Here is a 26,261-nt window from a genome sequence, read left to right as displayed (position 1 = left end):
CTTTTTGCAACATTGTTGCATTTTGCTCTTTTTTATTTATCTCAATTTTATCATCATCTAACAATGTCTCTGACAGTAGTTGGAGTAGGTGGCACTCAAAGGTATAATTTTGTGTTGAAGAAGAGTCGTATAAACTGTCAGACATTAGACGTTGCTAACACCACCCATTTCATATGAATGCGCAGGGCCAACTTAGCACATTAGTAACGAGCTTGATGTGATTGTTTTTCCTGATTGCTAATGTTAAGGTAAGTGAATCCTGATAACAGAAAGATAACCTGAGTGTCACTGAATTGGTAGTACAGGCCCAGGGAACCTTGTAGTCACTGAGTTGACCATTAACTCTTCTGTATTCCACAGAAACACACCAGCAAATCTGGAGGAGAATTTCTGTAAGAAAAAGTCCAGACCTCAACCTGTGTAAAATGCTGTGGTGGGACATTAAGACAGCTGCACATTAACAAATGTCCACAAACCTTAATAAAAGTAACAATGGAAGTGGAGACAGCTTCGGCAAACAAGCACAGGTGAAGGCAGTTAATACAATGAAACACTGGAGGAAGTAAAACTGAATACAAGAGGTGGGATACAAAAGACTATCAAAATAAAACCAGGAGTGAGAATAGCACTAAAGAGGAAATGTAGATGCATAAATTAAAACTAGGGGAACTGACACATGATAAGACTGAAAACACTCAGGAAACAAATGCAAATGGTACTAAAATATAATCAGAATTGAAAACTCAAAATGTTAGGAATAACTGAGAATGTAAAACCAAACAACACATGAAACTAAGAACAGTAGACTCCGAATAATTTCAACAATCAGAAAGTTTAAAGTATGGAATGTGTAACAAGATTTATCCTGCCCAAAAACAGTATTAACTCATTCACTGCCATTGACGTCTATAGCCGTCAATTGCAGTGAATGAGTCAATGGGTTTAACTCATTCACTGCCAATGGCTGGCAGTGAATGAGTTAATATGGGCCCAATATTCCAAACAACATAGAAATGGGATGCTTGTGTTTGGAATATTTAGGGTATTATTGTGTCACAGAAGTGAAATTTCCCTTCAATCACATCCTCACACTCACAATCCCACACTCCCTGTTTTTCCCATTTATTTAGGTGTGATAATAATGACATCAACATTTTTTAAGCCTGAGCCTGAGTGAAGCTGACATCAATTGTAGCACATAACTGATCACTACTTTGTTTGTCACATTTCATGCCACCAGAAAGAGCAAAACACGCTCACTTTCATTCATGAGCAGTGACGTCATCTCCCAAGTGCGGCGAGGGGAGTTTTCAGGAGACCACTGGTAGTGGAACTCCTTGCAAGGCTGGGCTGAAACCTGAAGCCTAAGAGAAGTGAGAGAGGGAAATTGAGGAAGAAAGAAAGTTAAGAGAAAAAGAGAGAGAGAAGAATGGAGGGAGGGGGAGGAATGAAGGGCAGAGAGAAGGTGATGTCAGCTGAGTTCAGAAAGTAAACAGAGTTCCAGACTGAAGCATGCTTTCTGCGGGACGGAGATTGCAGCTGGGGAAAACCTATGGGGGTATCCAAACAATCCCCTGGATCACCATCTTTGTCTTTGGGAAGGGGCACTGGCTTCTCTTCATCTCTGTCTTCATTTCCATCTCCTTGCCCCAAGGGACAGCCTGGCCCTACGGTAAAGAATGGCAATTAATTTACCTTCACCACTCTTCCGTTTTACTCCCTCTCCTATCTCTGTGTTTGGCGCAGCCTCTTGGCTCTTTGTTCTTAAAAAGCCGGCATCAGCACTCTTGCCATCCCCTCTTCCTTTCCGAGTGCAGCGGCGCTCAGCAACATTTGTTGAACAGTGACAGAGAGCAACCCAGTGATTTATACCGTTTTTTTAGGCAAGCAAAGAAAAACACAGCTGATCAGCTTGTGTAATGTTTGTTTTTAAAGTTCTTGTTATGAAATACAGAGGAAGGCACTGTCCTGTGTGGCTTTGTTTATTGTCTCATAAAAAATGGGAAACTCTAGGAGTCTTCATATATTTTCCTTCTCACTGTGGTTGTTGTTTTGTTACTAAATAAAAACAAAACAAAACAAGAGTTGCATGTTGCCACACATTCCTTGTGGTGAAGGGAGACTGTTGCAGTTCTAATAGAGCAGCTGAATCTTGCCAACATTTTCTCCTTTGTGCAAAAGCTTCCCTTTAACGTGTTATCTGAGGGAGTTCTCCTAGAGACTGAGATTTACTCTGCGTGTTTACCCTTGAACTGCTGCAGGAAGACATGAGTCATGTTTGAGACAATCATGCTGACCGTGGTAATGTGTATACCATACGCCGTCTCCAAGGCTCCGAAACCAAACCTCTGCCCTCTGTTTGATTCTTCGTTGCGTGGCTCATGCAGTAAAACACTCCCTTCAATTTGTAATATTGGTAAATGTGGCAAAGGGCTTGGCAGAGTGCAACTGCATTCTGCTGTAGTGATTAAAAGAGTTTCCACTGACTGATTTACCAACTTTGTTGTTGTCGGTCAGCTGAATCATTGTCAGCACGGCCTGTTATATAATCGTGTCTAATCAGCTGATGAGAGATGTTTTCTACTGAGAAACCTAAAATAATTTCAAGATTTTTGCATGCAAGTCCTGTCTTTGTGGTTTGTTTACACTCATGCTCGCATGCGTGCGTGAGTGTATTTTTTATTTTCGCATGTTTTGGCGTTCCCTCTGAATGTTTCTGAATTGTGCAAGGCTTCCTGCTTAGGATCTTCTGCCCACCAAACACCCTCCCCTTACTGTGTGTTAAGCTAAAACATACAACATTTAAGAGCTTCTGAGTACTGGGCAGTAGGACATAATGGTGAAAGCAAGCAGTTGTAAAACTCATATTAGTGTGTGTGTGTGTGTGTGTGTGTGTGTGTAGGGGTGGGGGTGTGGTGGGGGGGATATGGCACAAACTTCAAATTACATGATGAAAAACACTGGCCTCTGGCTTTGGAAAATTAGTGTGACATGTCAGATTCAAGTTTCATAGTTAAATGCTTAAAACAAATGTGCACACCTCAGACTCCATTCACCACAGTTGATGACAGGATTGGGCTATAGTGCACGAGTTGTGCTACAAACTACCAATTACATCATGCTGGAAAAGGTCAAACTACAACAAAACTACCCCAAGGAGTCCAATTTTAGAAAACTATTTAGAAAAAGGAGAATATCCATCTATTCGTAAGTGCGTGTTCAAAACGTGTCACTGTCGGCTATTAAGTGGTTCTTTCTCAGGCTGAGATGGGCAAGTTTGGGGAGCAAATGAGCAACACCCACCCTTTTTGCACATGTACCATACAGTGTGTGTGGTAGTGGTTGCCTGACAACTGTATTGCCTGTGCATGCCTTCACAGCTGTCTGGATAAAAGAATAAAAGCAGTGGGGCTTGTCAGAGAGGGCTAAATTAGATTAGGTAAGTAATGGTCAAATCTTTTTTTGTAGTTGCAGTAAAAAAAAAAGGACTAACTGTATAGTTATAAATGTCTTTGAACTTTCAGAAAACTACTGTTGATAATAGAATAATAGTGTATTTCTTTGGGGTTGTGGTTTCCAATTATAGGAAAGTTTATTCAAAGCTATTTCCAGAATGACCACTGGGATCAGCACTCCAGGATCAGGATGTATTCAAGGTCACAGCGACCACAGAGCTCCCCAGGGAGTTTCCTTGTTCCATGATAGCTTAATGCATCCAACCTCAAAATACAAAAAAGACAGCTGCTGTGGGCAGTAAGGAAATGAATTACACAGTCACAAATACTGTACATACACATACACTCACAGCTGCTGTAGAAACAACAGTTATTACTGTGTGAAATAAGCTCCATTTTGTCAAGAGGAAACTAACTATTTACTCTAATACTGTCACCCTTAAACACAATCAGCACATTCTATCTTCTTTACATTTTCTCAAATGTTAAACTATTCTATTAAAAAAACATCTGTCAAAACATGAGAGTAAAGATATACCATGTATAACAGATGTGACTAACCCATATTATTATGCAATGATTTTCCTAAGCATGTCAGATTCATCCTGAAGTTCCCAACTGTTGTCCCGTCTGTATTGTGGTCCTGCTTGGTTTAGAATGAAAACAGAGTGAAGCAAGACTCAAGCTGATAAGAGTTCCAGAGTAGTAAACAAAGGAAAAAAATAGACAGTAATTGGCTTAAATTCCACAGCTAGCATTGTGCCCAGCTGCATCTATGATAGTGTCTTGAGATCAGATTAAATCTTTATTGGATAAGTTATCTGAAACTCTGAAGGCAGCAATTAATTTGTTCATGTCAACGAGAGTATAAAAAAGTGCTGCAAGAAACGCTTTTAATGCAATGCAGATGCTTTTATTTTTAGCTCAAGTCAAAGGAAAATGCTTCCAAAACCATGGAACAGTTCAAGAGCAGATGGGGTTTCTGAGTCACTTGCGAGTCATCAGTCGTGCTGGTTCTGCATTTTAAAATCTGTGAATATATTTTTAATGTAAAACATAGAATGAAACTGAACAATATCATCACAGTTATATATTTTCTAAGTGGCAATAATCACAGGTTGTTGTGGATAAGCCTCAGGTAAGTATGCCAGCAGGGCATTAAGTCCAGACGCAAGGTCACAGGAAGGCTTTCTACCCCTGATCTTACTGCTGTCACTGTAAGGATACACATAAATACAGTGAGCAGCAGAGTCAGCTTCCTTGAAAATTCAAAGCACTTGAAAGTGCCATATGACGCATAAAGTTATGACTGTTTATTGTTATAACATTACTATTTTTATTTCTGTAGCATCGCTAAATGTTGGAGAGTACATTTAAGAGCCTAACATATGGGATGGAAAAGACAAATTAAAATGTCTTTCTATGTCTGCATATCTTCTGTCACAGAAAATGCTAGTTATGCACAGGGAAAATATGTAACAATGTAGAAATGTTCGAAAATACCATAATACATATTTGGCACGCTGGATGAAAATTGTGGAAGGCGGCCTTAAAGCATTACACAAAAGCAAACCTTGTTTTCAGATAGATTTCTTCCGAGCCTTCCTACCCTCTCTGACAACTACTGTCATCACCTACAGTTTGTGATTAGAGACAAGGGGTAGATAAAATAACCACAGTCTTGGGTTTAATTATAGGGGTCTTTGCATGTTGCAACATTCATTGCTTGTGTTTGTGTAAAACAGTTAGAGGAGACAGGATTATGCAATGGAAGACATTAGTAAAACCCTTCCAAACCTGTTCAGACCTTCCTAAACTGCTGTTAAAAAATAAAAAAACACATTAAATTTTTACTCTTGAGTCTTTGGTTCCCTGCTAAAATGAACAAATTCATCTCAGAGCCATGTAAAAAATAGCTTTGCTAAATGCATCTTAAAGAAAGGACATAGCAGTCCAGAAAAATATCGATGCTTTCCAGCATGTATCCTACCCCCGCGGGAGATTCCTCGGAGTCATGGTTCAGTGAAAACATAACAGCCTTATCAACAGAGCTGGAGGTCAGCAAACTGAATTCAGTCACAGTGTATAAACACTGAAAACATGGCTGCCCGAGTTTAGTTTCCTCAAGTAGGCACAGAAAGAACACAGCTTATGGAAATCTGGGAACCGATCCTGTCATAAATGCATGCACAGTGATGTCACTGGACTGCTGAGGTGAGAGGGAGTAATGTTTTCCAGACTTGGCTGAAGAAATAAAAAAATATTTTTGTTGTATTCCACTGTAAATGATTGTATTCTTGTGAAAGTGCGCTAAGGGCAGATGACGGACGTTTCTACAGTATATCAAAGGCAAGACAAATGGCAGTGATCCATGTAATGACATTACCAAGACCACTCATAAGTGCTTCTGTGTCTTTTATGTTTATGTCCTGTGAATCAGATTTCATGGTCTTTTTGGCCGCTGTCCTTAACATGAAAGCAGAAAAGCTGTCCTGTAAGAGGGAGTGATAGTGTCAGCAACTCTTAATCTACACGTGGCAGGCATTAAACTTTGACAAATCCCAGTGTCTGAATTTTGTGGTTTGGGTCATATTGTAATCATAACTGAAGTGATTCTTGAAATATAGTTACTTATAGCTTGGACGGAGTCGTGTTATGCAGTAGCAACAGCTGTGAGCCATTGGCTACTGAATGCAGAAGGTTACAGATACTTCTAACATAGCCATTTATTTTCACAGAAGGCTACATAAACAACACAACCAATCACATTGCGGATCTTTTCAGTTGTTTTGATCAAGTGTCTGGGGATCTCCGCTGATTTAAACAACCATAGTTCACAGGAATTAGAGGGTTCTCCTGCTTATGCAGTAAAAAAAAAAGGATGAACTTTTGTATCGATAAAGGTGATTCGTTCCAGTTTTTGTTAAAAAACAACAACAAGCATGCAGTAAATGAAAGAAACAATTCGGATTCTTTTTAAGGGCGTTTGAGCAAAAGCTACCCAATAAAACATGCGCAATACCTTTTTGAAAACATTCTTATGAAACAGCAGTTTTCAATTAGAGTATCATAAAGTTGTTTGCTTATTGTGGCTAAAAACATGTCTTTGTGACTGTCCTAATGAGTGTTAAACCCATCGAATTTTGTGGTTCTCACATTTGGTCAAAAGAAATCCACAAACATGTCAGTCTGAGAGGAAAGAAGGAGACTTTTTCTTTTTCCCCCTTTTCTATTTTTTTCTTTTTGTCTCTGGGTGACAGTCCAAGTTAAACAAAGAAGATCATGCATAAACATCAGCTTTGATTTACAAGGACAGTGTTGAAGGGATGGAACTTGGCATTCTTTCTTCAAGAAAGCTTTATTAGTAGCTGGAGTGGTAACACAATCAAAGGACTGATTGAAAATGAGCCCAGTGGCCCAAACATTTTTATTATCTTTGTTTTTAGATCTGTAGCAGTTTAAGTAGGCCTCAGAAGACCATGTTCTTTCAGGACTTTTGAACATCCTTTCACTTCTAATACACAAATCCAGCTGAGCCCATATACTAAAACATAAAAGAGTCAAAAAACTGCAATGGCTTTATAAAGATGAAACTCTGTCCTTTAAAAACGTCCGCTGGGATTCCACTGCCCAACCTGCTTTCTGTTTGATTAATATCACCATGTATGCCATATCTCTTCTAGTTGGAGAGGAAGCCAGACCGGTGATGGACAGAGCGACATTTTATGATATCATTAGAGAAAAGAAAGTAGAGACGAGTCTAAACATCTGTGTTTCTTGCCTCTCGACTGCCAGCCACTGAGAGATTAAACACTTGTAGTTGCTTTTGTGTGTCTGTGCACTTAGGTCTGTGTATTAGAGTCCCGGTTTGACATATAAACAACAATTAGAGCCAGTGTTCAGCTATCACTTTATAAATAAAAAGTCAGTGATTGAGAGCAAAGAAGCTATTATGACTGCAGGCTGGGGAGAGGGCACAAAATGTTGTAGTGACAATGTGCCAAGTTTAAAGTGCAGCTTTGGTTTGTTCTCCACATCTGCCACAAGAGAATTTCCACTTGTCTGTTTCAGCATTTAAATCCACTATTACATAATCATAACCGCTCTAACTCAAAGGTCTTTGAATCAGTGTTTTCCAGTCCAATAAAATGTCACATTTATTAGGTAAAAACTTTACAAAGAAGAAGGCTGTTGTTTACACTGGAGTTAATATATCACTTTCTGATTAATGATTTGGTATTGTTTTCCATGACGGTGATTTAACCATTTTGGCATGTCGTCTGACGTAATAACACACAGTGGTGGTAAACTGCTGAGACTTTTGTGGTTTCCTAAAAAGGAGCGAGAAACCGTGTGACAGTGGAAATAACTAGAGAGACAGTGGCTCAAATAAACACTAAACTGAATCCTTCCAGTGACCCTTTTCTGCTCACATTTTGCAAAAAGGTGAACTATTAATTTTGACTCATCGTCCCTGCTAATGAAATGAAGGTTACACAAACAAATTGCTTTTTGCTGAGATATCGTCTTCTTTAGATTACAGGCACTTGTACAACCACTGTCCAGGTCCGGAGTGGAATGTTATGTGCAGAGGATGCTGCGAGTATGATGTGATTCGCTGTAAGTGTCCCCTCCAAGGGACTCCAGTAGGCTATGCAGTACCCTGTTGCCGGAATGCCATCAACGAGTGTGATCCCTGCATTATCCACCCAGGTAAAACCAAGGTCATTCTGATTAAATAATACTATGAATCTAATAAAATCTCGAATTATTTCTTTTCACTGAAAGAAGCTGTTAAAATATCGAGCATTGCCTTATAAGTATGCATCTGTTGGAGCGACCTTCGTGAATATCTTGAGTATCTGCCATGTTGTTTGTGCAAGACCAAGTGCTATCTATCATCTGTGCAGCTGTTTGCACTGTAGCATGACAGCGTGACAGAAAGACTGAAAAGAACTTCTGCATTTGTGTGTAAAATAATTTGTTTCCAGGCTAGCTTCACACTGGCTTCTTCTCTTGACTGACTGGCAGAATCCTCTGAAAGCTGACAGGATTCAGGAGTGAATGAGCACACTCAAAGCTTTGATTTGTGAATGAAATCAGACTAGATCCTTTTGTTTTTTATTCACATAGATGAGTTTGCATTTGCTGCAGCTCCAAATCCTCTTTTTTCCTTACATGCCATTTGCCTGTAGAGGTATGTCATGCCTTTTTTCATAGTTCAAGCATGTAGAGTTTTTCCTTTATGGGGGAAGAAAGCAGCTGTTCAGAATTAAATGGATGCCTGTACATTACTTTTTAACTGTTGAACACACACAAAAAAGTGTTCCAACCTCAGCGTACGACCATAAATCTCCACATGCACATCCCCGGCCCGTGCGTTGTTAAAATCCATGCCTCCACTTGGGTCAGATGTTGCTCTTCACAACCCCATGGACGGGACAGCTTCTTAAGTGAAAATCCAGCCTCAAAGAAAACTGTTTCAACAGGTTTTCTCCACATTTCTATTTCAGGAAGCAGCGATATGTTTTCACATTCTATTGCAGTGAAAGAGGACCTTAATGAGTTCAGCAGAGTTGATGCAAAGGGAACATTTTAGGGGTTGGTGGGTTTGTTAAAATTCAACAATACAGCATAAGCCATTCAGATAAAGGCTTCTTTATTCTTACATACAAACACATCTTCGGGAGATAATTAATGTTATTTGCTTTCATTTATCCACCTTTATCTTCTACTTTACTGTAGTTTTGTTTCTGGCTCTCGTCTTTCAGGTTGCAGCATATTTGAGAACTGTAAACGCTGCAACAATGGGACATGGGGCCCCAGGGATGATTTCTTCATTAATGGCAAATACTGCGCAGAATGTCGACCTGGCTGGTCTGGTGGAGACTGCATGAGTAAGTTTTTTCATCCTTCCCATTAACAGATCCTACGGCTTCACTCTAAATCATTTGTTTTACTTTAAGTGAAATGAATACCACGTACTATATGGTTTTTCCATCTCTGCTGATTTATCTCCATCTTGGGAAAGCTGTGCCAACTTGGAATGCAGTCATGCCCAGGAGGTTTTCCATAAGGAGCTAAATGACAAGTCAGGAATCCTATAAAACTATTTAAGATGTTAGTTTTGGACACTGGGTCTAGCTTTTAAATGCAAATATTCTACCAGCGGGCACAACAAACATACATTTAATTAAAAGCAGAAACCTTCCAAAGCTGCTGAATGCCTTTGTTCAACTTGTGTGTGTGTGTGTTGTGATCATCCTTATTTATGTTGCTGTGTAGGCTCTCTGCAGTGACTATGAAAGTCTAAATGCAATTACTGTTGTCTTAATGCTAAGCAAAGCATTTGAAAGTGGCTCTTCAAAACAATAATTAAAGCAACTGAAGTAGCTGCCCAAATCAATATTTTCAAAATTAACTTTCTGTGTTTTCCAGAGTGTGGAGGGGTGATCCATAAACGACAGGGCCACTTGGTCCTGGAGAGCTACCCCAACAATGCTAGGTGTGAGTGGACCATACAGGTGGACAGGCCATTTACTATTGAACTCAGGTAAGATATTAAGATACTTTCCTCTGTAGGTAGTTACTGGTGTTCATTTTCCTCTGTGTTATTTTAGAATAGTTAGTAGTACCTTTGTTATAGAACTATGCAAAAGCCTTAAGCTACTCTTCTTTGTATTTTGTGGCTAAGTTCTTCAGGCTTTCTGATGATCATTTCAATGTTTTCTTTTGACATTGGCTACTTTTTCATTTTTTCGGTCCAGTCACTCGACCTAACTATTTTCAGTTCAATTCAGTTTTTATTTATACAACAACATTCTCCTCAAGGCACTTTACATTGTCCCTATAGACCCTATGATAATACATACAGAGAAAAACCCAACAATCATATGACAGTGGTGACAGTGGGAAGGAAAAACTCCCTTTTAACAGGAAGAAACCTCTGGCAGAACCAGGCTCAGGGAGGGGCGGGGCCATCTGCTGCGACCATTTGGGGAGAGAGAAGGAAGACAGGATAGAAGACATGCTGCGGAAGAGAGACAGGGATTAATTTTCACAGGAATGTTTTTATGAATCATTCAAGTATAAAAAGGCACCAGATTCGAGAGATGCGTCTGGTGCCTTTCTCAAGTTGTCTGTTATGTGTTTATCTATAACAGACAACTTAGCAAAGAAAACATTTTAAATCGTATCTTATGGCACTTACTAGCAACCTGCTGCAAAAACACACAACTGGTTTATTTAATTGAATATATGAAAAATGTCAAAGATAACACAGTTTTCCAGTCATAAGCTAGAGCTTCTGAACCAACTATAGTTGGTTTAGAAGTTGGTTCATTGAGAATCAACTATGAGATGTTTACAGAAAACCTGGCAAACCTCAGCATGATGCAGTGTGTCCTAAAAAATGAGGAAACTGGACAAGTGGAGGGCAGCAAAAGAAGTGGCAGGCCTAAAAAGAAATCTCTCTGCAGCAGATGAACAGTATCTGGAAAGTCCATGTCTTAAGGGAAAAGAACAAATCCACTAAAGACCAGACACGTGCAACAGAATTTGGAAAACATCTGACTGGCAATTGTTTTGAGCATTTTTCCTAAACAGAATCAATACAGTAAAATCATACCTGGATAAAACACAAAGAAACACTATTAGTCACAGATTGGCCCAGACCTCAATTTTATTGCTGCAATGTGATCATCTTGACAGAGAAAGGTAGCCAACATCAAAAAAAAAAATATATGAATAAAATAAAAGCTTTCAAGTGTCTTTCAAGAAGCCTGGAGAACTACTCTCATTGTTTTTGCCTTATACACTGTATTTCCTTATACGCTTGTACAAATTTCAATAAATTGCAGCACCTATTTTCCATTTTTCTAGCCACTTAAAGGGTGGCTCGAGACTTGTGATTACATTTTGTGATGGCAGTCTTATTCATCTGAAATAATGACCTGTAAATCCACCGGTGGCCCTGGTTTTAGCTTCACTTCCATAAATACTGTATCTGATAAATATAGTGACAGTTTTATCGTGAAGATTTGTATGATGTGCCAACATTAGTGCCAAGCACAGTAATACATTTTAAATGAAATTCTTTAGAATTGATGATTGTTGGTGGGTCATAATTACCCTTCCTAGAGACAGCCTGCAGCAGTGCTACAATAATAAATTTAAGGGCTCAAAAGCAAAGGTGTTAAAAAGCAAACAACAACAACAACAACAACAACAACAACAACAAAACAAAAAACAATGACCCAGTTATTATGAATAATTTTCAGATTGTCAACAGTAGTGAAGTGCTTCCTACCTGAAAGTCCTTGGAAAACCATCCTACTGTTGCACACCAGCTTGTAAAAAAAATAATTAATATCAATTTAACCATTGATTATAAATACAGAAAAGCTTTGAGTCTGTCCAGTCAAGTCTGATTGGCTCTCAATCCTCAGTTATCTTCATTGTCCATCTGCAGTAAATATTATCAACTGGCCTGGTTAAGTCAAATTTCCACTCAGCTGGAAGATGTATGTTGAGGATTGATGGCAAAGAGTTTGGAGGTTTGGAAACCATAACACCATTTTTTTTTTGGTAAGATTATGGCCTCTCAGTCCTGTGATAAATTTCTATTTCTGTCATTTTCTCCATTACACATACAGATTTTATGGGCAAGTGTTTGTGCAGGTTTTTAGAAGAACAAAAGCTCCATACAGCTGGGTTCAGACTGAGCATGCAGTTCCTGATGTCTGGGCTTGAAGTGTGTGTGAAAGAGACTTAATGATTGCAAGGATTTTTTTTAAAGCTATGTATGAAGTGCTTCATTAAAATTTACAGCCATGATGCATGTGACAAACTAAAGAGAAGGGCCAAATCCTTCTTGAAGGGCAATATAAGTGCAGCCATTGTCACATTTTAATAACTTTAACCAAAGTGCGTTTCTATTTTTAAACCGACTGTTGGAAAATGTGTTTCTGCCTGACCAACTTAGTAATTTCCTCTCTGAAAAAAACAAACAAACAAAACAGTATGTTGATTTGAAATGGAATGGGTTACACTGTTTATTAGCAATACATCCTGCCTATTACAATAATGAAATGGCACTGATATATGCAAATAATGAGCATTCACGATACACTGAACTTTACTATTTCAAACATTCTTTAGAGGTTTCAAGGCTCACCCAAACCACAAAGTTAATAATAGGCATCTCATTTGATTTGCTTTTGCCTGTATCCGACATGACCTCTAGTAATCCCTTTACTTTAAAATCTTTTTTTAGTTATTATGCATGAACACAAAGATGAAAACACAAAAATAAATTTTAAAACTAGCCTAAAGATAATTCAAAGCAAATGCCACAGTGATTCTACTGTATAAAAATGAACAGGAAGAAATGTAGGCTGTGAGCTCATTGCTGCCTCTGCTGCCTATTGAAGTTCAGGCTCTGGCTGCTGGGCTGGGGTCAGCATGCACTCAGCTTTATCATCAGTCTGGGTTCTTGACTAGCTTTGTGTTAGCATGCTGTCTGTACAGAAGCTCGCAAAGAGCTGAAGTTCTGTTAGCAGTACAATGCAGTTGCTTCTGCCCTGGATGTGGTTTGCACTTTATTTTTGTTGCACTCTGGTCCTGATATCAGCTGACTGTAGCAAAAATGTGCAGGGAGAAAAAAGCATGTTTGGTTGATTTTTCTTCTTTCTATCTGCCCGGCATGCAAATAACTGAAGAAGATTTTTCACACAAGATTGTAACACAAGTAGCAAGATTTGTAACTGTAATGTGATTACTGAATTCAGTACAGCAATGCGTTAAATTACTGTATTTATGAAAAGTTAAATGTAAAACACAGTAATGTGTTACTTTGGAAAACGTTAAATCCAACACTGGCTACAACAAAGCTTTTTAATCTGACTTAGTTGCATCTGACAACAAAAAACAAAACAAAAACAGTTCAGAAATCTAGCTTTCTAAATGCTGTGCTACCTTGTAAATATAAGATTCAGTGAGATGGAAAGGAAAACCATTAAGAACTGTAATTATTTTGTTAACTTTATTCACATCATCAGCATCATGTGGACACAAATAGCATCAAGACAAAAATAATGAATAGCAAATTTTAAGTCTAATGTTGAAGCACATCCCGACCCTTGATTGGATACGCAGTAGAGAATAGATGGTTGATAGCCTTGGGTCATTTGTTCTACTCTCTGCCATTTCAATCTGCCACGATTCTTGTATTTGCAGGTTCATGATGCTGAGTCTGGAGTTTCACCATTCTTGTCATTATGACTATGTGGAAGTCCGAGATGGAGACAGTATCCACTCGCGTGTTATCGGTAGATACTGTGGGAATAACAGACCTGCACCAGTTCACAGCTCTGGCAACAGTTTGCATGTTCTCTTTGTGTCTGATGGTTACAAGAATTTTGATGGATTCTTTGCCACTTTCCAAGAGAACTCAGGTAGGTTACATAACAAAGTAGTATCTCTTCTACTATAAGAACAGTGCTTTTCTCCTTTGCTTTAAAGTACCCTTGCCAATGTACCATACTTCCCAGCTGCAAATCTTAAGCCCTCTTAAATGAGTCGTCATGAAAGAAAACTATTTTCTTTAAACCTAAAACAAAATCTTGATATTTAGATTGACCTGGAATCTTTGCTTTTGTATAGGGAATAGATAAGAAGTTGTTTATAAACCCTTCATGAACAACGGGGTTCTTTGGAATCACAACAAATACAAACAAGAAAGACGTTTCCATGGTATTTAGTGTCCAGTACCTAATAAAAGCTCCTAATAGTGCATGACTAGCACCTACATTTTCTGGCAAAAGACTTTGTCATGGGTGTTGAGTCTGTTAACAGCCTGTTTACAAACCAAAATGCCCTCACTTCACAGAAATGCCCTCGTTCTCAAGGTCTAGAACTCAAAAACAGACACACACACATGTTACCAATGCCTAAGCCAGATGTAGTAAAAGTAAACAGTGGGCTTTGGAAATGAAGTTTTAATTATTTCAGCTTTGAGTATGATTCCTGGATTAGCCTGACGTCTGCAGCCACACATTTCAGCTTTCTATGTTTTTATTTTGATAAAGACAGTCTTTCTGTTTGTACCCTAATGTTGCCTGTATGTTCACAGCTTGCAGCTCTTCCCCTTGCCTGCATGATGGGACATGTATCCTAGACAGTTCTGACTCTTACCACTGTGCCTGTCTGGCTGGCTACACAGGCAAGAGGTGTGAAAATGGTGAGTCTGTAACATAATAGGGGACTTTGGTGAGCAAAATACTGATATTTTGGAGAAAATATATTAAAGTTGGAAATTAAAATAAGATCCATGCATGTTTTAATCACAGGAAAGACTAAACCAGTCTATTTTCCATCTTATGAGGCATTGGAAAGACATGCGTCTTAATGTACTGAGGCTTACAAAATCCCTAAATTATTTCAGTAATTTTCATCTGAAAATCGGCACGCCTAGTCACAACAAATTTACAGAGAATTGATTTCTTCCCTGAGGCTTTTCTTTACTGTTGTTGCTGCCCCAAAGCAGGCAGTGATTCATTTTCACAAGGGAGAGGTTTGTGGTCTGGACTGAGATCAGGCCAGCTGCCTGCTACAGTCATACGGTCAGGACTGTCTGTGTTCATATGTGTTGATTTCAAGTTTCACTGGAAGAAACAGCAAAACCCAAATGGCCACCTAACACATATAGATGTGCAAAATTAAGCAATTTTCTTCTGTTGACAGATAAATAGGGTAAATGACAAGAAACTAACTGAGGAAAGAAGGCAGCAAGAGGAAGTGGACAAGGAGAAGAAACACAGAATAGATTTTGTCGAGTGGTTATTGTCAAGACATTTTGTTACTGTACTGCCACTTTATACCACCTAAGTTACCAAACCTTAAGTTTGCCTACAAGGCACTACAAGGTCTTTTAGTTATAGATGTCTGGTGTGTTTTTGTATTCAATACACCTCTTTTAAGATTCTGCAAAAGCAGACTTGGTGAATTCCACATTTTTTCTTTTGGTGTTGTTTTTCAGGGCTACTTTCAAGTCCATAAAACTAATGGTGAAACAATTCGACTTATATAACAACAGACAGTATTTTCCACTGGAGGAGACACCCATTTAAAAAAAAAAAATTCATCTGTATTCTCACGAGGAATCCTCAGCTGTTAATTTGAATGGAAAAGAGCTGCAGCAACGTTAATGCCTTACATTTTGTGGTGATAATGTAGTCTGTATTTCTGCCTGATGGAGAATTTCAAATATGAACCTGACCTTAGCCATATTTTATGCCTTCTGTAATCACCCTGTCATCTGTCGAAAGCTAAAAACTCATTTGGTACGAGACAGTGTGACACTTTATCATAAAAAACAGGAAATGCTTTCTCTTCTTTTTCTTTTCCCTCTCAGCGTCAGTTGAATTTATCTTTGACAATAATCAGTTTCAGTATGCAGTAAGTAACTCAGTTTCCAGAGAACTTGTGAAAGAAACGATGATTTACTTACAGTACATGTTGTGATGTGTAATATGTTAGCATTCCACTCTAATGACTCCACATTTATTTTGATTTGTCTTTGAAAACATTCGTATATAAAAGACATGGGAAAAGAGCAACAATGCACACGGCACCTCTGGGCACTTCATGGTTTTTTATACATATTCAAAAGAGGTCAGCTACAGTTTATTTCTCTACTTTTGGTTTGCCAAGCGCATTCCTTATCCCCTAAAAGACTGAAGGTTGGAAATGCCGTTCAGTTATAAAGATTATAGGGAGGGTTCTTTGGTTTGGAGCTTAAAAACCACAGACAGTGCCTTTCATGGATCTGATCCCACTTAAAGTCAACAACATAACAAATCTCCCAAGACAGCCTCATAGAGATATGATAACTGTTGTCTTAACACATGCTTTGCGAACCCATTCGCAGGCCTTTATCACAACATTTGTGTGCATATGTGCAGCTGTGCTTAATGATTAAGGATTACAGTCCACATGCAGAAGAGTTTTCCCCAGACTGTTTTATTTTTGCAAGAGGTTCTTCTATGGGACAGTTGCACACAGTATTCCATAAACACATTACCAGTCTCTACTATCCGACTTCCTAAAAATCTCTTTTACAGCAGTGGAAAATTGAACATTTTGACTAAAAGGGCTTTTATTGCATCTATTTCTTCCTTATTTACAAGCCATGTGTTAAAGTCATGCTGTTAACTGTTCGCACTTTGCGATGATGAGTGAAATTATTTATTAATGAGTCTCTGAGGTAGCAGGCAGTGCTTTTAAATCTCAGGAACCTTTTGAATTAGAAAAAATGAGTCTTTGCTTTATGGACTACCTGTCTGACCTGTAAATAGAAAGGAAAAGAAAGAACTTGCTGAAACTGTTTGTGTGGTCTCAACTGATTGTTGAGGTATGTTAGAGATGCCTCCTATGCGTTGTAATTTTGATGACTGGACATTTAGTTCGGAAAAAGGGAAACTTTGTGTGTATAAAAATAAACCCCACATGTCTGTATTTCTCGTCAGTGGTGGGCTGCCGCAGGCCTCCGGTGCCCACCCACGGATCTACAGAGGGTCTGTTTCATCACTCTGGTGCACGCATCACTTTTCGTTGTGACCCTGGGTTTGAGCTGAAGGGGTTTCGTCACGCCATCTGCCTGAGTGACGGAACATGGAGTGCGCCTGCTCCAGACTGTGGTAGGATAATAATACAAATAGGTTTTTTCCCTCTTCAAAATAATTACAATTTCATATCTGGGAAAGTCATACAGTATGCGTGTCTTTAGCTTGCATCTGGATGCCATACATATTGCCTCAAAAATGGTTTAGCTCATGGAAAATAAATATGATTTTTTTTCCTTTCTCCCTTCAGTTCCAGTGGAAAGAGTCTGTGCTCTGCCACCCAAGCCAGCCAATGGGGACCACTTCTTGGTTTATGGGCCCAATGATGTTCTCATCGCCTTACAGTACTTGTGCCACCAGCCATATGAACTCAGTGGGGGCTCTCAGAGAACCTGCCTCCCCAATAACACCTGGAGTGGGACTTCTCCTGTTTGCATTAAAGGTTGGAAAATATGTCTTAATAACTGTAGACTGGAGATGGATGAGTCATTTTGGGGTTTTTTTAATAGTAAGCTGTTAATAGATGAGAGAAAATGACTCAATGCCTTAGAGCTATTCATCGTACAGGCCAATGTACAATGAATAGCTATGAGCTCTTAATAATCTCTTTTATGTTTTTCTTCACAGTGAATAACACTCTTAATGAAGCAGAAAAGGACAAAGTAAAAGAAAAGGGCAAAGAGACAGATATTTACAGTAACAAAGATAAAAGTAAAACTAAAGAGAAAGAAGAAGAGAACACAGCTAGCGAAAACGAAAGTGTTGCCGGAAAAGATGTAAACACTGAGCAGGAGAACACAACAGCAGTCGACGGGGAAGATAAATATAATGGGACCACTCCTGGGAAAACTGTGGTTGAGGGCAGGAATGAAGGAGAGGTAGATGAGAGAAATACTGGCCCAGAGAAGCCATCTGGAGGTGGGGAAGATAAAGTGACTAGCGAAAGCCCAGATAACAGCCTAGATTACATGGTTGAAGAGAAAGAACCAAAACAACCTGAAAAAAAAGAAGACACAAACTTTGACAAGGGAAAGACAGATGTTACAGAGGTCCCTGTGACAAAAGACAAAGGACAGGAAGAAAGTGAAAGAAAAGAAAAACAGGTGAATGGGAAAAGAGATCCTGACAAAGTGGGCCCCAATGACACCAAGCTCAGGACGGTCATATCTGAGGGTGAAAACACAGTGGAAATGCCTGAACTGGAAATGACACAGAACAACACTGTTTCACATGATACTGAGAGCACAAGTAAAGAAAATAATACCATAGGGTCTCTACCGCCAGGGAGGAAAATAATTCCAACTCGTGTCAACATCACCCTGTACAGAGCCGAAAGTGGGAAACCGAAGGAAAAATCAACAACTGCGAAGGATGAAAAGGAGAAGGATTCAACTGAGAAAACAAAGGAGGTGGAAAGAGAGAAGAAAGAAAAAGAGAAAGAAAAGGAGCGAGAAGACAACCAAAGCTTCACCGGTAAGGGAATCAATGACGACAATATGAATAATTGAGTGAATAATTATCTGCTTTTATTTGGCCTTCACTCTCACCCACTCTCTGTTGTCCAGAAAAAAGCTGCCCAACTCTACCTCGCCTTTACCATGGCTACCACCAGGTGGTGCCAGGTTTGGAGCCTGAAACAGTAGAGTTCAAGTGCAATCAATCTTATGCGCTCAGTGGTGATGACCGACGCACATGCCAGCCGGATGGCACATGGAGTGGCAAACAGCCCCTCTGTGTCAGAGGTACCAGTGCCTGCTTTGCCTTTTTATGGAATTAATTAATAAGATTTTGTTGTTTGGAGATTTGTTAAAAAAAAAATTTTAAGCATATGCAAACAGTATTTTTTCTTTCTTTTTTTACTGGACTGATGTGTAGGTTTCAGACATATTGAAGCATTAGAGGACACTGTAGTGTTTGAGAACAAAATGAACAGTTAATAGATGGTTGTGGATGTTATATCAGTCTATTAAAGTTGTAGATATACAGGCTTGTATGTCAATAATCTGAAAATGCTGAATAAACGCTAATGCTAAATGTTATTAATGAAAGGGTTCTGGCAGTAAAATGATCCATCAGGGCTAGAGTTGTAAATATTAATTAGTTCTTAATAGATTTTGGCCTGGGTGCCCTGTAGCTCTTTGCCAAGAGGTAAGTGGAGAAACTGTCCACTGGCACAGCTTTAATGAATAAATTAAAGAAACAAGCACAGCCAAAGTAGGCCATGTGAAACAGCATGCAAAACATGCCTCTATTAATACAATTTAAAATTTAGAAATGAATTTCTAAGAAGACGGTTTAACATTGTGGGAAAAGCTCCTATTTTATTTTTGGCTAAGTGTTACATATACAGATAGATTCCACATGCATCTTTAGCAGAAAAAATACTGCAACCAGCAGCCGGTTGGCTTGCATGTAGTGTCACTTTTTCGAATTTTTTGTGCATATTTCATATGAATGGGTTTTTTAAACATATTTGTTTATTTGCAGCATGTCGTGAGCCCAAAGTCTCAGAGCTGGTGAAACAAAAAGTTCTGCCCCCTCAGGTACCATCCAGGTATGATTATTAAAACATCATCTTATATAGAATAACTGACAACCAGAAATATATAGTATTGTGTAGGTATGTATGCCATTTAGCTGAAGAATTAATATTAAGGACTCATATAATGCATTTACTACATACCTTTGGCATATTTTCCCCCTCAGAAAGACACCCGTGCACAAGCTCTACTCCTCAGTCATGGGCCAGCAGCCACAGTTGCACAGTCCCACTAAAGCCCCCCTGGTGCTTTCGCAGTTGCCCCAGGGTTTCCATCATCTTTACACACATATAGAATATGAGTGTGCATCTCAGTACTACCACCACTTTGGCAGTCCACGTCGGACTTGCTTGAAGACAGGGAAATGGAGCGGGCGCCATGTCTCCTGTTCACCAGGTGAGGGCAGCAGAGGACCACTAGTTGTCAGACATTTTTAATACAGTGATTTACACCCACATAACAATCCTGTGCAGACATTAAAAATGATGATGTGGTAACTTAGACATAGCGTTTTGATGGCAAGTTATATAATGAAGTAATATTTGATGATCATATACAAAAGCACCTTCTAAAAGCATTCTTGTCTCTAATTGCTGACATTGATTAAAGCATTTTTGCACAGCCTTTTTACTCCTCAGTGAAAGCTTGCTAAGAAGCTAAGCTCAAATTCATAAGCTGGTATGTACAGCACAGCTGTGACATCGGTGCAATGACAGAATTTTCAATAAAAGATGTCAGATGTAGCACTAATGCCTCTTGTTTCCATAAACAGTTAGAGTGGAGAAGACTATAACAGCAAAGTTAAAACACAGCTGATGTAATGCTGCTATCTACACATTATTATTTCATCATATTAAACAGTGAAGATGAGCTGGTTATATTAAATATAAATATATGTATCATGCATTATTAAAGTTGTTAATATTTCTAGCTGTTAATTAAATACTGAATGTAGTGAATATACGCCTATATAAACAACTTATTATCTTACTATTCAAGATTATTACTCTTTATTTTCTTTACTGCATTTTTAAATTGAATTCCCTCTCTATGGGATATGAGATTTGTACGGTAACAATCACAAAATGGACTGCCCTTTTTTAAAAACAACTTTCCTTATTACTAATGTGGAAAAAAAGCAATGTTAAATAAAACACATCAATAAATACTGGAGGAAGATTCATTTTTATATGGTGCTATATGGTACTGAGCTAAGAAACAACACCAGATCAATGAATAAAATCCTTGAATAGTCTGCTTCTTTGGTCTGATTTTGTAATTCTGGTGAATTGGTATTAGTGTTTAGTGTTTAAGTGTATACAGACAAGGTACCATTCTATGTTATGTGCAAATTGTGTACTTAAAGATGACGTTTTCTCACTTCTTCTTTCAGGGAGTCACATTTCACATGGCTCTGTAGCCTTTAAGTGTTTTATATTCTGCTCCATCAATGCTACTACTTTAAATAAAAGCAGTCCCACAGCTCAAAATGTTGACTTAACCTCAGTGCAATTTCAATTTCTCCTGTCTTGTTTTTCCTGCTGTCCCGTTGATAATGGTCTCACCTCTCATCCTCTTTGGCAGTGTGTGGGAAGCATCCAACCTTTGACACAGAGAGGCCAGAAGAGGCTCACTGGCCTTGGCTGGCTGCCATCTACCGCCGCTCCACCAAGGGTACAGAGACCAAGGTGACCAAGGCAGACAGCCAGACAGGGTCCCTGAAGAAGGATGGTGGAGCAGGAACTGGCAAACACAATCAGGCTTTTCACTGGCAGCTGGTCTGCAGTGCAGCTCTGGTTAACCAAAGGGTTCTGGTCGTAGCTGCTCACTGTGTGACAGATCTGGGCAAGGTTTTTCCCCTGGACACTGCCACAATAAAGGTGGTTGTGGGGAAGCACTATCGTGATGATGACAGGGAAACCAAAGGTGTTCAACACCTGCGGGTAAGCTCTTGGAAGTCTTGTTATTCACACAATCCCTTTTGATAAAACTAAGCATGTCTTTTCTCCTTTCAGGTGGCCTCCATTGTTATTCATCCAAACTATGACCCCAATATTCTTGACTCTGACATTGCTGTGATCAAATTACTGGACAAGGCAAGGATTGGAGAAAAAGTCCTGCCTCTGTGCCTGTCAGAAAACCAGGAAGAAGATTTGACATCAACTCAAGGACTTGTGACGGGCTGGTCTCCAATGCCCGAGTCAAGTTTAGGCCCTGATGAGAAGGCTAGGGTTGGGCTCGTTCACCTTGCTGATGTAGTCCCATGTGAGCAGCAATACGCTCGTAATGGTGTGCCAGTCAGTGTAACAGACAATATGCTGTGTGCCAGCCAAAAGCCCGACTATGGACCATCTAACATATGTCCCTCTGACACTGGGGGAATTCTTGTCCTCCCTGCCCTCTCTGAGAATCAAGTCAATGATAACCGAAAGCCTGGTTATGCACAGGCGCAAGGGGAGAGCAAAAGGCTGTGGAGACTCCTGGGACTGGTGAGCTTTGGCTATGACCAAGGGGAGTGTGATCCTGACCTCTACACAGTCTACACACATGTAGCCAGCTTTAAAGACTGGATTGAGAGCAATATGAAATAAACATCTTACAGTCCTCTCCTCTGCTTAATCTCTATTTTAGTGAATTCATTCTGTCTAATCTATTTTTATGCACAAGGGCATTTTCCTACTAAACGCAGAACCAACACTGGACATCACAGTGCTCAAACTGAAGGGGGTGCTAGCACATTAGATGTGCTGATGCGTCGGCCCTTTATCTGAAGACTTTAGTGTTCAGGTCTTTCAACCTGAGATTAAACACTTGAAACTGATAAGAAAATCATTCATCTGAGTATTTGACTGTTAATGGTTTAGACTGTAACCTCTGTTATGTATATATGTTGTAATGTACTGAATTATTATATCAATTCAAGTGACTCCAGAGATGTACATATTTTATTGAAAGAGAAAAATCATGACATTTTTATTAAAGGAAAGGTTGGTGTGGTGAAGCTTGTGAGACTGGTTATTCTTATCCTTTCACACGGTGTAAAAGTCTTTATGACAAATATATTCCATAGACAGATTCGGGTACATTGAAAAAGCACCTTATATTTGCTTCATGAAGTACACAATGGAATGAATCTGGGTCAGAGCAGCACCATTTTCACAACCATAAACATAACAAGTTATTCACAGATCATTTCCCAAATCAATTACCTCCATTGTGACTTTTCTCCATTATACAACTTCCAAGTGAGTTTGCATAGACAAAAGACCTGCAGCTTATAATGAGTTAGAAAACGGGACAGTAAGCAATGCATTACTGTAGTTTTATTCCATTTATGCACATGGTGAAGCTGGTGAAACACTGCAGTCTTACAGCATAGACAAAAATGACCTGAGCTTTCATTTCCAGCTGGCTGCAATTGCTTTGTGTCATTCCACCCAATATAATGTTTTAGCAAACACGTTTGTGTTTAGTATAACATCTACTTATTACTTTTCAAAAACTATTTGGCCTTTTACAGTTCAACAGGAGATATTAATAATGCAAGGTCACAACTGGAATGCCGAACTGGTGGAATTCCCTTTTTCTCTTCACAGGAACATCTTCTATCAAAGACTTTCTGTTTTCTCTTCAACCATTTACCAAAGCTGAACAACAGCTTAGCAATAGTGCCATGTTTCCCAGAGGACAGTCCTATCCACTTGTGCTGGGAGACCGTCTGTTCACAGGCCCTTGTAAGCTCACAGGGCATCATCAATAGAGACACAGGCAACGTTGAACCATAAGCTGACTGGCCTGGGAACAGAGGTGTAGCTCTGAACAAAGTACTGGGATAATGATGAGAAAATGCTACCATGAGAAAATAGTTTACACTGGAGAGCCGGAGGGGTAAAATACTTAACACCAGACTTAAAGAAAATGTTTAGGTGTTGATCCAGTTTCCCAGTTAGGCTGATGAGCTTTCTGTGCTTGCTTCTCAGCATGAGAGGAAGCCTTTGAGCTGAAAAGGATGCCCACATACTCCACTGTTAGCATTGTTGTCATAACAAAATAGGACTTCTTCTGTAATGTCCAGAAATGTCTTCTGCATTTACAGTTCAAGCTTTGCTCCTCACATTTTTCTCATAGACCTCCCTAGCTCTCAGTCATAAAGCTTATTTGCTGGTACTAAAGGTAAATTTGAAAAATGTTTGTCAATGTTTAAAACAAATCTTGCTAATGTTACACTATTATTAATTAAACCGTAATTTCAGCCTGTATTTATGCTTTACTCAGTCTAAACTGCAGTGTCCACACACTACAACAGTTACATGTCAGTCAGGGCAAACATTGAACTTCTGTGTTTTTTGTTATTGTATCTGTAACAATAATAGATGCATAAAGATGGAAAGCTGAATTGCGCTTACTTGTCTTATTGACTCAATGTTGCACTTCACAACTTACCATGTTATCTCTGTCAAATCTTATTTCAGCTTCAGCCTAAATAGTCAATACAATACTGCGTACAGGGTAGTTAACAAATCATTGTGTTTAAAGCATGATACAAATAAATAAAAATAAATTACTTAAACTGTTCCATAAACTAGCTAATATGTCATTCCTTGAGGTCACACTGAAGTCACAGTCGAGTAATCTTGGGTAACAGATTTGTGCAGAAATATCTACGTGAAAACCAAGCAGCTTAAGAAATTCTTAATGTAAGACCCAGACTGAGACAAGTTAAAAGGACAGGATGGGAAGGCTGAGAGGACAAGAGACATTCAAAGGAAACAATTTTAATTCCAAGCTCTCGTCCACTTTCCTTTAAGATTTTAAGGACACAACAGTACTCCATCCTGAGATATGCTAAGTTTTCAAATAATAGATTATTAGGAATCACATCACTCATGCAAAAATAATATTTTATGTTGGACTAATTGTGTCATCATTAGCATTTTTCATAGATTTGGCTGAAGCAACATTGGTTCATTCCTTGAGTTAGGAACCTTTTCAATAGTACATTATTGAAGCAGCATGTTTTCATCTTGACAGAGAACGGAAAAAAAGTCAGCAAAAAGGCTCTCTTCAAAAAACTTGGAAATGATTCATATACTTTAAGGAAGTACAAGAAAGCCTGCTTAAGAGAGTTTAGGCTGTGTCAAGAAAAAAGATAACCATACCAAATATGACTCGGGATAATCAATTTTTGGGCCATTCCTAATGCTGAGTAAGCCTTTGAGTTTGTTTATTTTCTATAAGGTATATTGCACTCACAATCACACCTATGGACAAGTTAACCTGACATGCATATCTTTGACTATAGAAGAAACCTTGAATACCTGGAGATAACTGGCAATGCCACACAGACGGGCATTAGCTGGCTAGTGAGTTTAAGCCAGGAATCCCTTACTCTATGCACTGTCATGCCTTCCTACATTACATAGGTATAACTCAAATAAATGGCATTCCTAGAAACCAAGAGCCCACAGCTAGTAGAAGTGGGGCTAATTTCAAATGGAAGAATACCATATTGCACATAATCTACATGATGCATTTGTGAAAGATTGGTGAGTTTCTTGCGGTAAGCCCCTCGATTGTCAATATCATCAATGGCTCTCCCAAAGAGACAAGCTTCTTCTTATTTTTCTCAAAGCTATCACCCTGTCCATACTGCTCATTCTGTTCCTGTCAGCAGTGCTGCTCATCAGACACCCCAGACACATTTTCTTTTCTTGTCTGCTCTCTCTTTTTTATATCTACACAATAGAAGAGATAATACTGATACAGTCTTGGTGTAACTTTGATGGTTTTCTGGTTTATGTTGAATTTTCCAGCAGATCCCTCTTTTTGATCTTCAGTTTGCCCTAAACTTTTCAATTTGAAGATGTGAAAAGCGAAACATTAAAATTAAGACTACCTGTGTTAAAAATCAAAAATGCATTTTTGTTATTTCCATTCAATTAGTCTTTACTTTTCCACATCCATGGTGGCAAAGCTGCAAATAGAATTTGTAGAGACTAATTAGTGCTGCTCACACAAATGCCTTTCTGTTTCCAAGCTAGTGGGCTGCTGCATACATACCGAAAGGGTCCCTCAGCTGAAAACATGCAATCATTGTATTGAGTCATGTGTGCAGAAGTGTTATATCAAATCAGTTGCAAAAGTGCTCCACCAACCCCTCATACCTGACAATGCTTGGTCAGCACTCTACGTTTGGGATTTTGCTTGCATTACGCCACATGCACTTATTTGTTGCTTAACCTCCTAAGCCTCAAGCCTAACTCATCTTCTGCCTTTTGCCCCCGTATCAGGGGGCATTGGGGCTTAAGAGGTTAATAAGCTTTAAATGCAAAGACCATATTTATCTAAATGTACAGTAACTTCAATAATAATTCAGTGTGATCTATCACATGCTGTCAGAGAAACAGTAACCTTAAGCACTGCTTCATCACTATGTCCCCACTCAAACTAGAGTATTCCCTAACAGATCAGCTTAAAGGGGATTTATGGATTTCAAGGGCTTTGAACTGACAGGAAACAGCATGCAAACAGCACTCTCATGAGTCAAATCCCACTCTTTAAAGATCAGTCCATTGATCACAAAGGTATTTTGTAGCCAGTGAATTTTGAAAGTTCATTGGCTTTGAAAACAAACTTGTTACAAA

General features: G+C 39.0%; 1 protein-coding gene across 1 annotated transcript; it reads left to right on the top strand.

Moving 5' to 3' along the window:
• Window positions 1-1,415: 1,415 nt before the first annotated feature.
• pamr1b (peptidase domain containing associated with muscle regeneration 1b) lies at window positions 1,416-22,615 on the top strand. The gene is made up of 14 exons (XM_005737668.2): window positions 1,416-1,672; window positions 7,992-8,168; window positions 9,227-9,352; window positions 9,894-10,008; window positions 13,692-13,909; window positions 14,587-14,694; window positions 16,982-17,152; window positions 17,328-17,519; window positions 17,705-18,550; window positions 18,643-18,819; window positions 19,565-19,631; window positions 19,784-20,013; window positions 21,202-21,560; window positions 21,633-22,615. The coding sequence occupies exons 1-14, from the start codon at window positions 1,513-1,515 to the stop codon at window positions 22,206-22,208; spliced, it is 3,522 nt and encodes a 1,173-aa protein (XP_005737725.1). The 5' UTR covers window positions 1,416-1,512; the 3' UTR covers window positions 22,209-22,615.
• The last annotated feature ends 3,646 nt before the right edge of the window (window positions 22,616-26,261 follow it).

The sequence above is a fragment of the Pundamilia nyererei genome, unplaced genomic scaffold (assembly GCF_000239375.1).
Source record: "Pundamilia nyererei isolate P.nyererei 1_Seehausen unplaced genomic scaffold, PunNye1.0 scaffold00078, whole genome shotgun sequence".
Classification (NCBI taxonomy): Eukaryota; Metazoa; Chordata; class Actinopteri; order Cichliformes; family Cichlidae; genus Pundamilia; species Pundamilia nyererei.
Note: the sequence above shows the minus strand (reverse complement) of the source record. Positions and strands in the feature narration are given on the sequence as shown.

Coding starts and splice junctions, on each gene's coding strand:
- pamr1b (XM_005737668.2), top strand. CDS start 1,513: ATGCTTTCTGCGGGACGGAGATTGCAGCTGGGGAAAACCTATGGGGGT. Junction 1,673..7,991: donor AGGGACAGCCTGGCCCTACG/GTAAAGAATGGC, acceptor CGTCTTCTTTAG/ATTACAGGCACTTGTACAAC. Junction 20,014..21,201: donor CCATGTCTCCTGTTCACCAG/GTGAGGGCAGCA, acceptor CCTCTTTGGCAG/TGTGTGGGAAGCATCCAACC.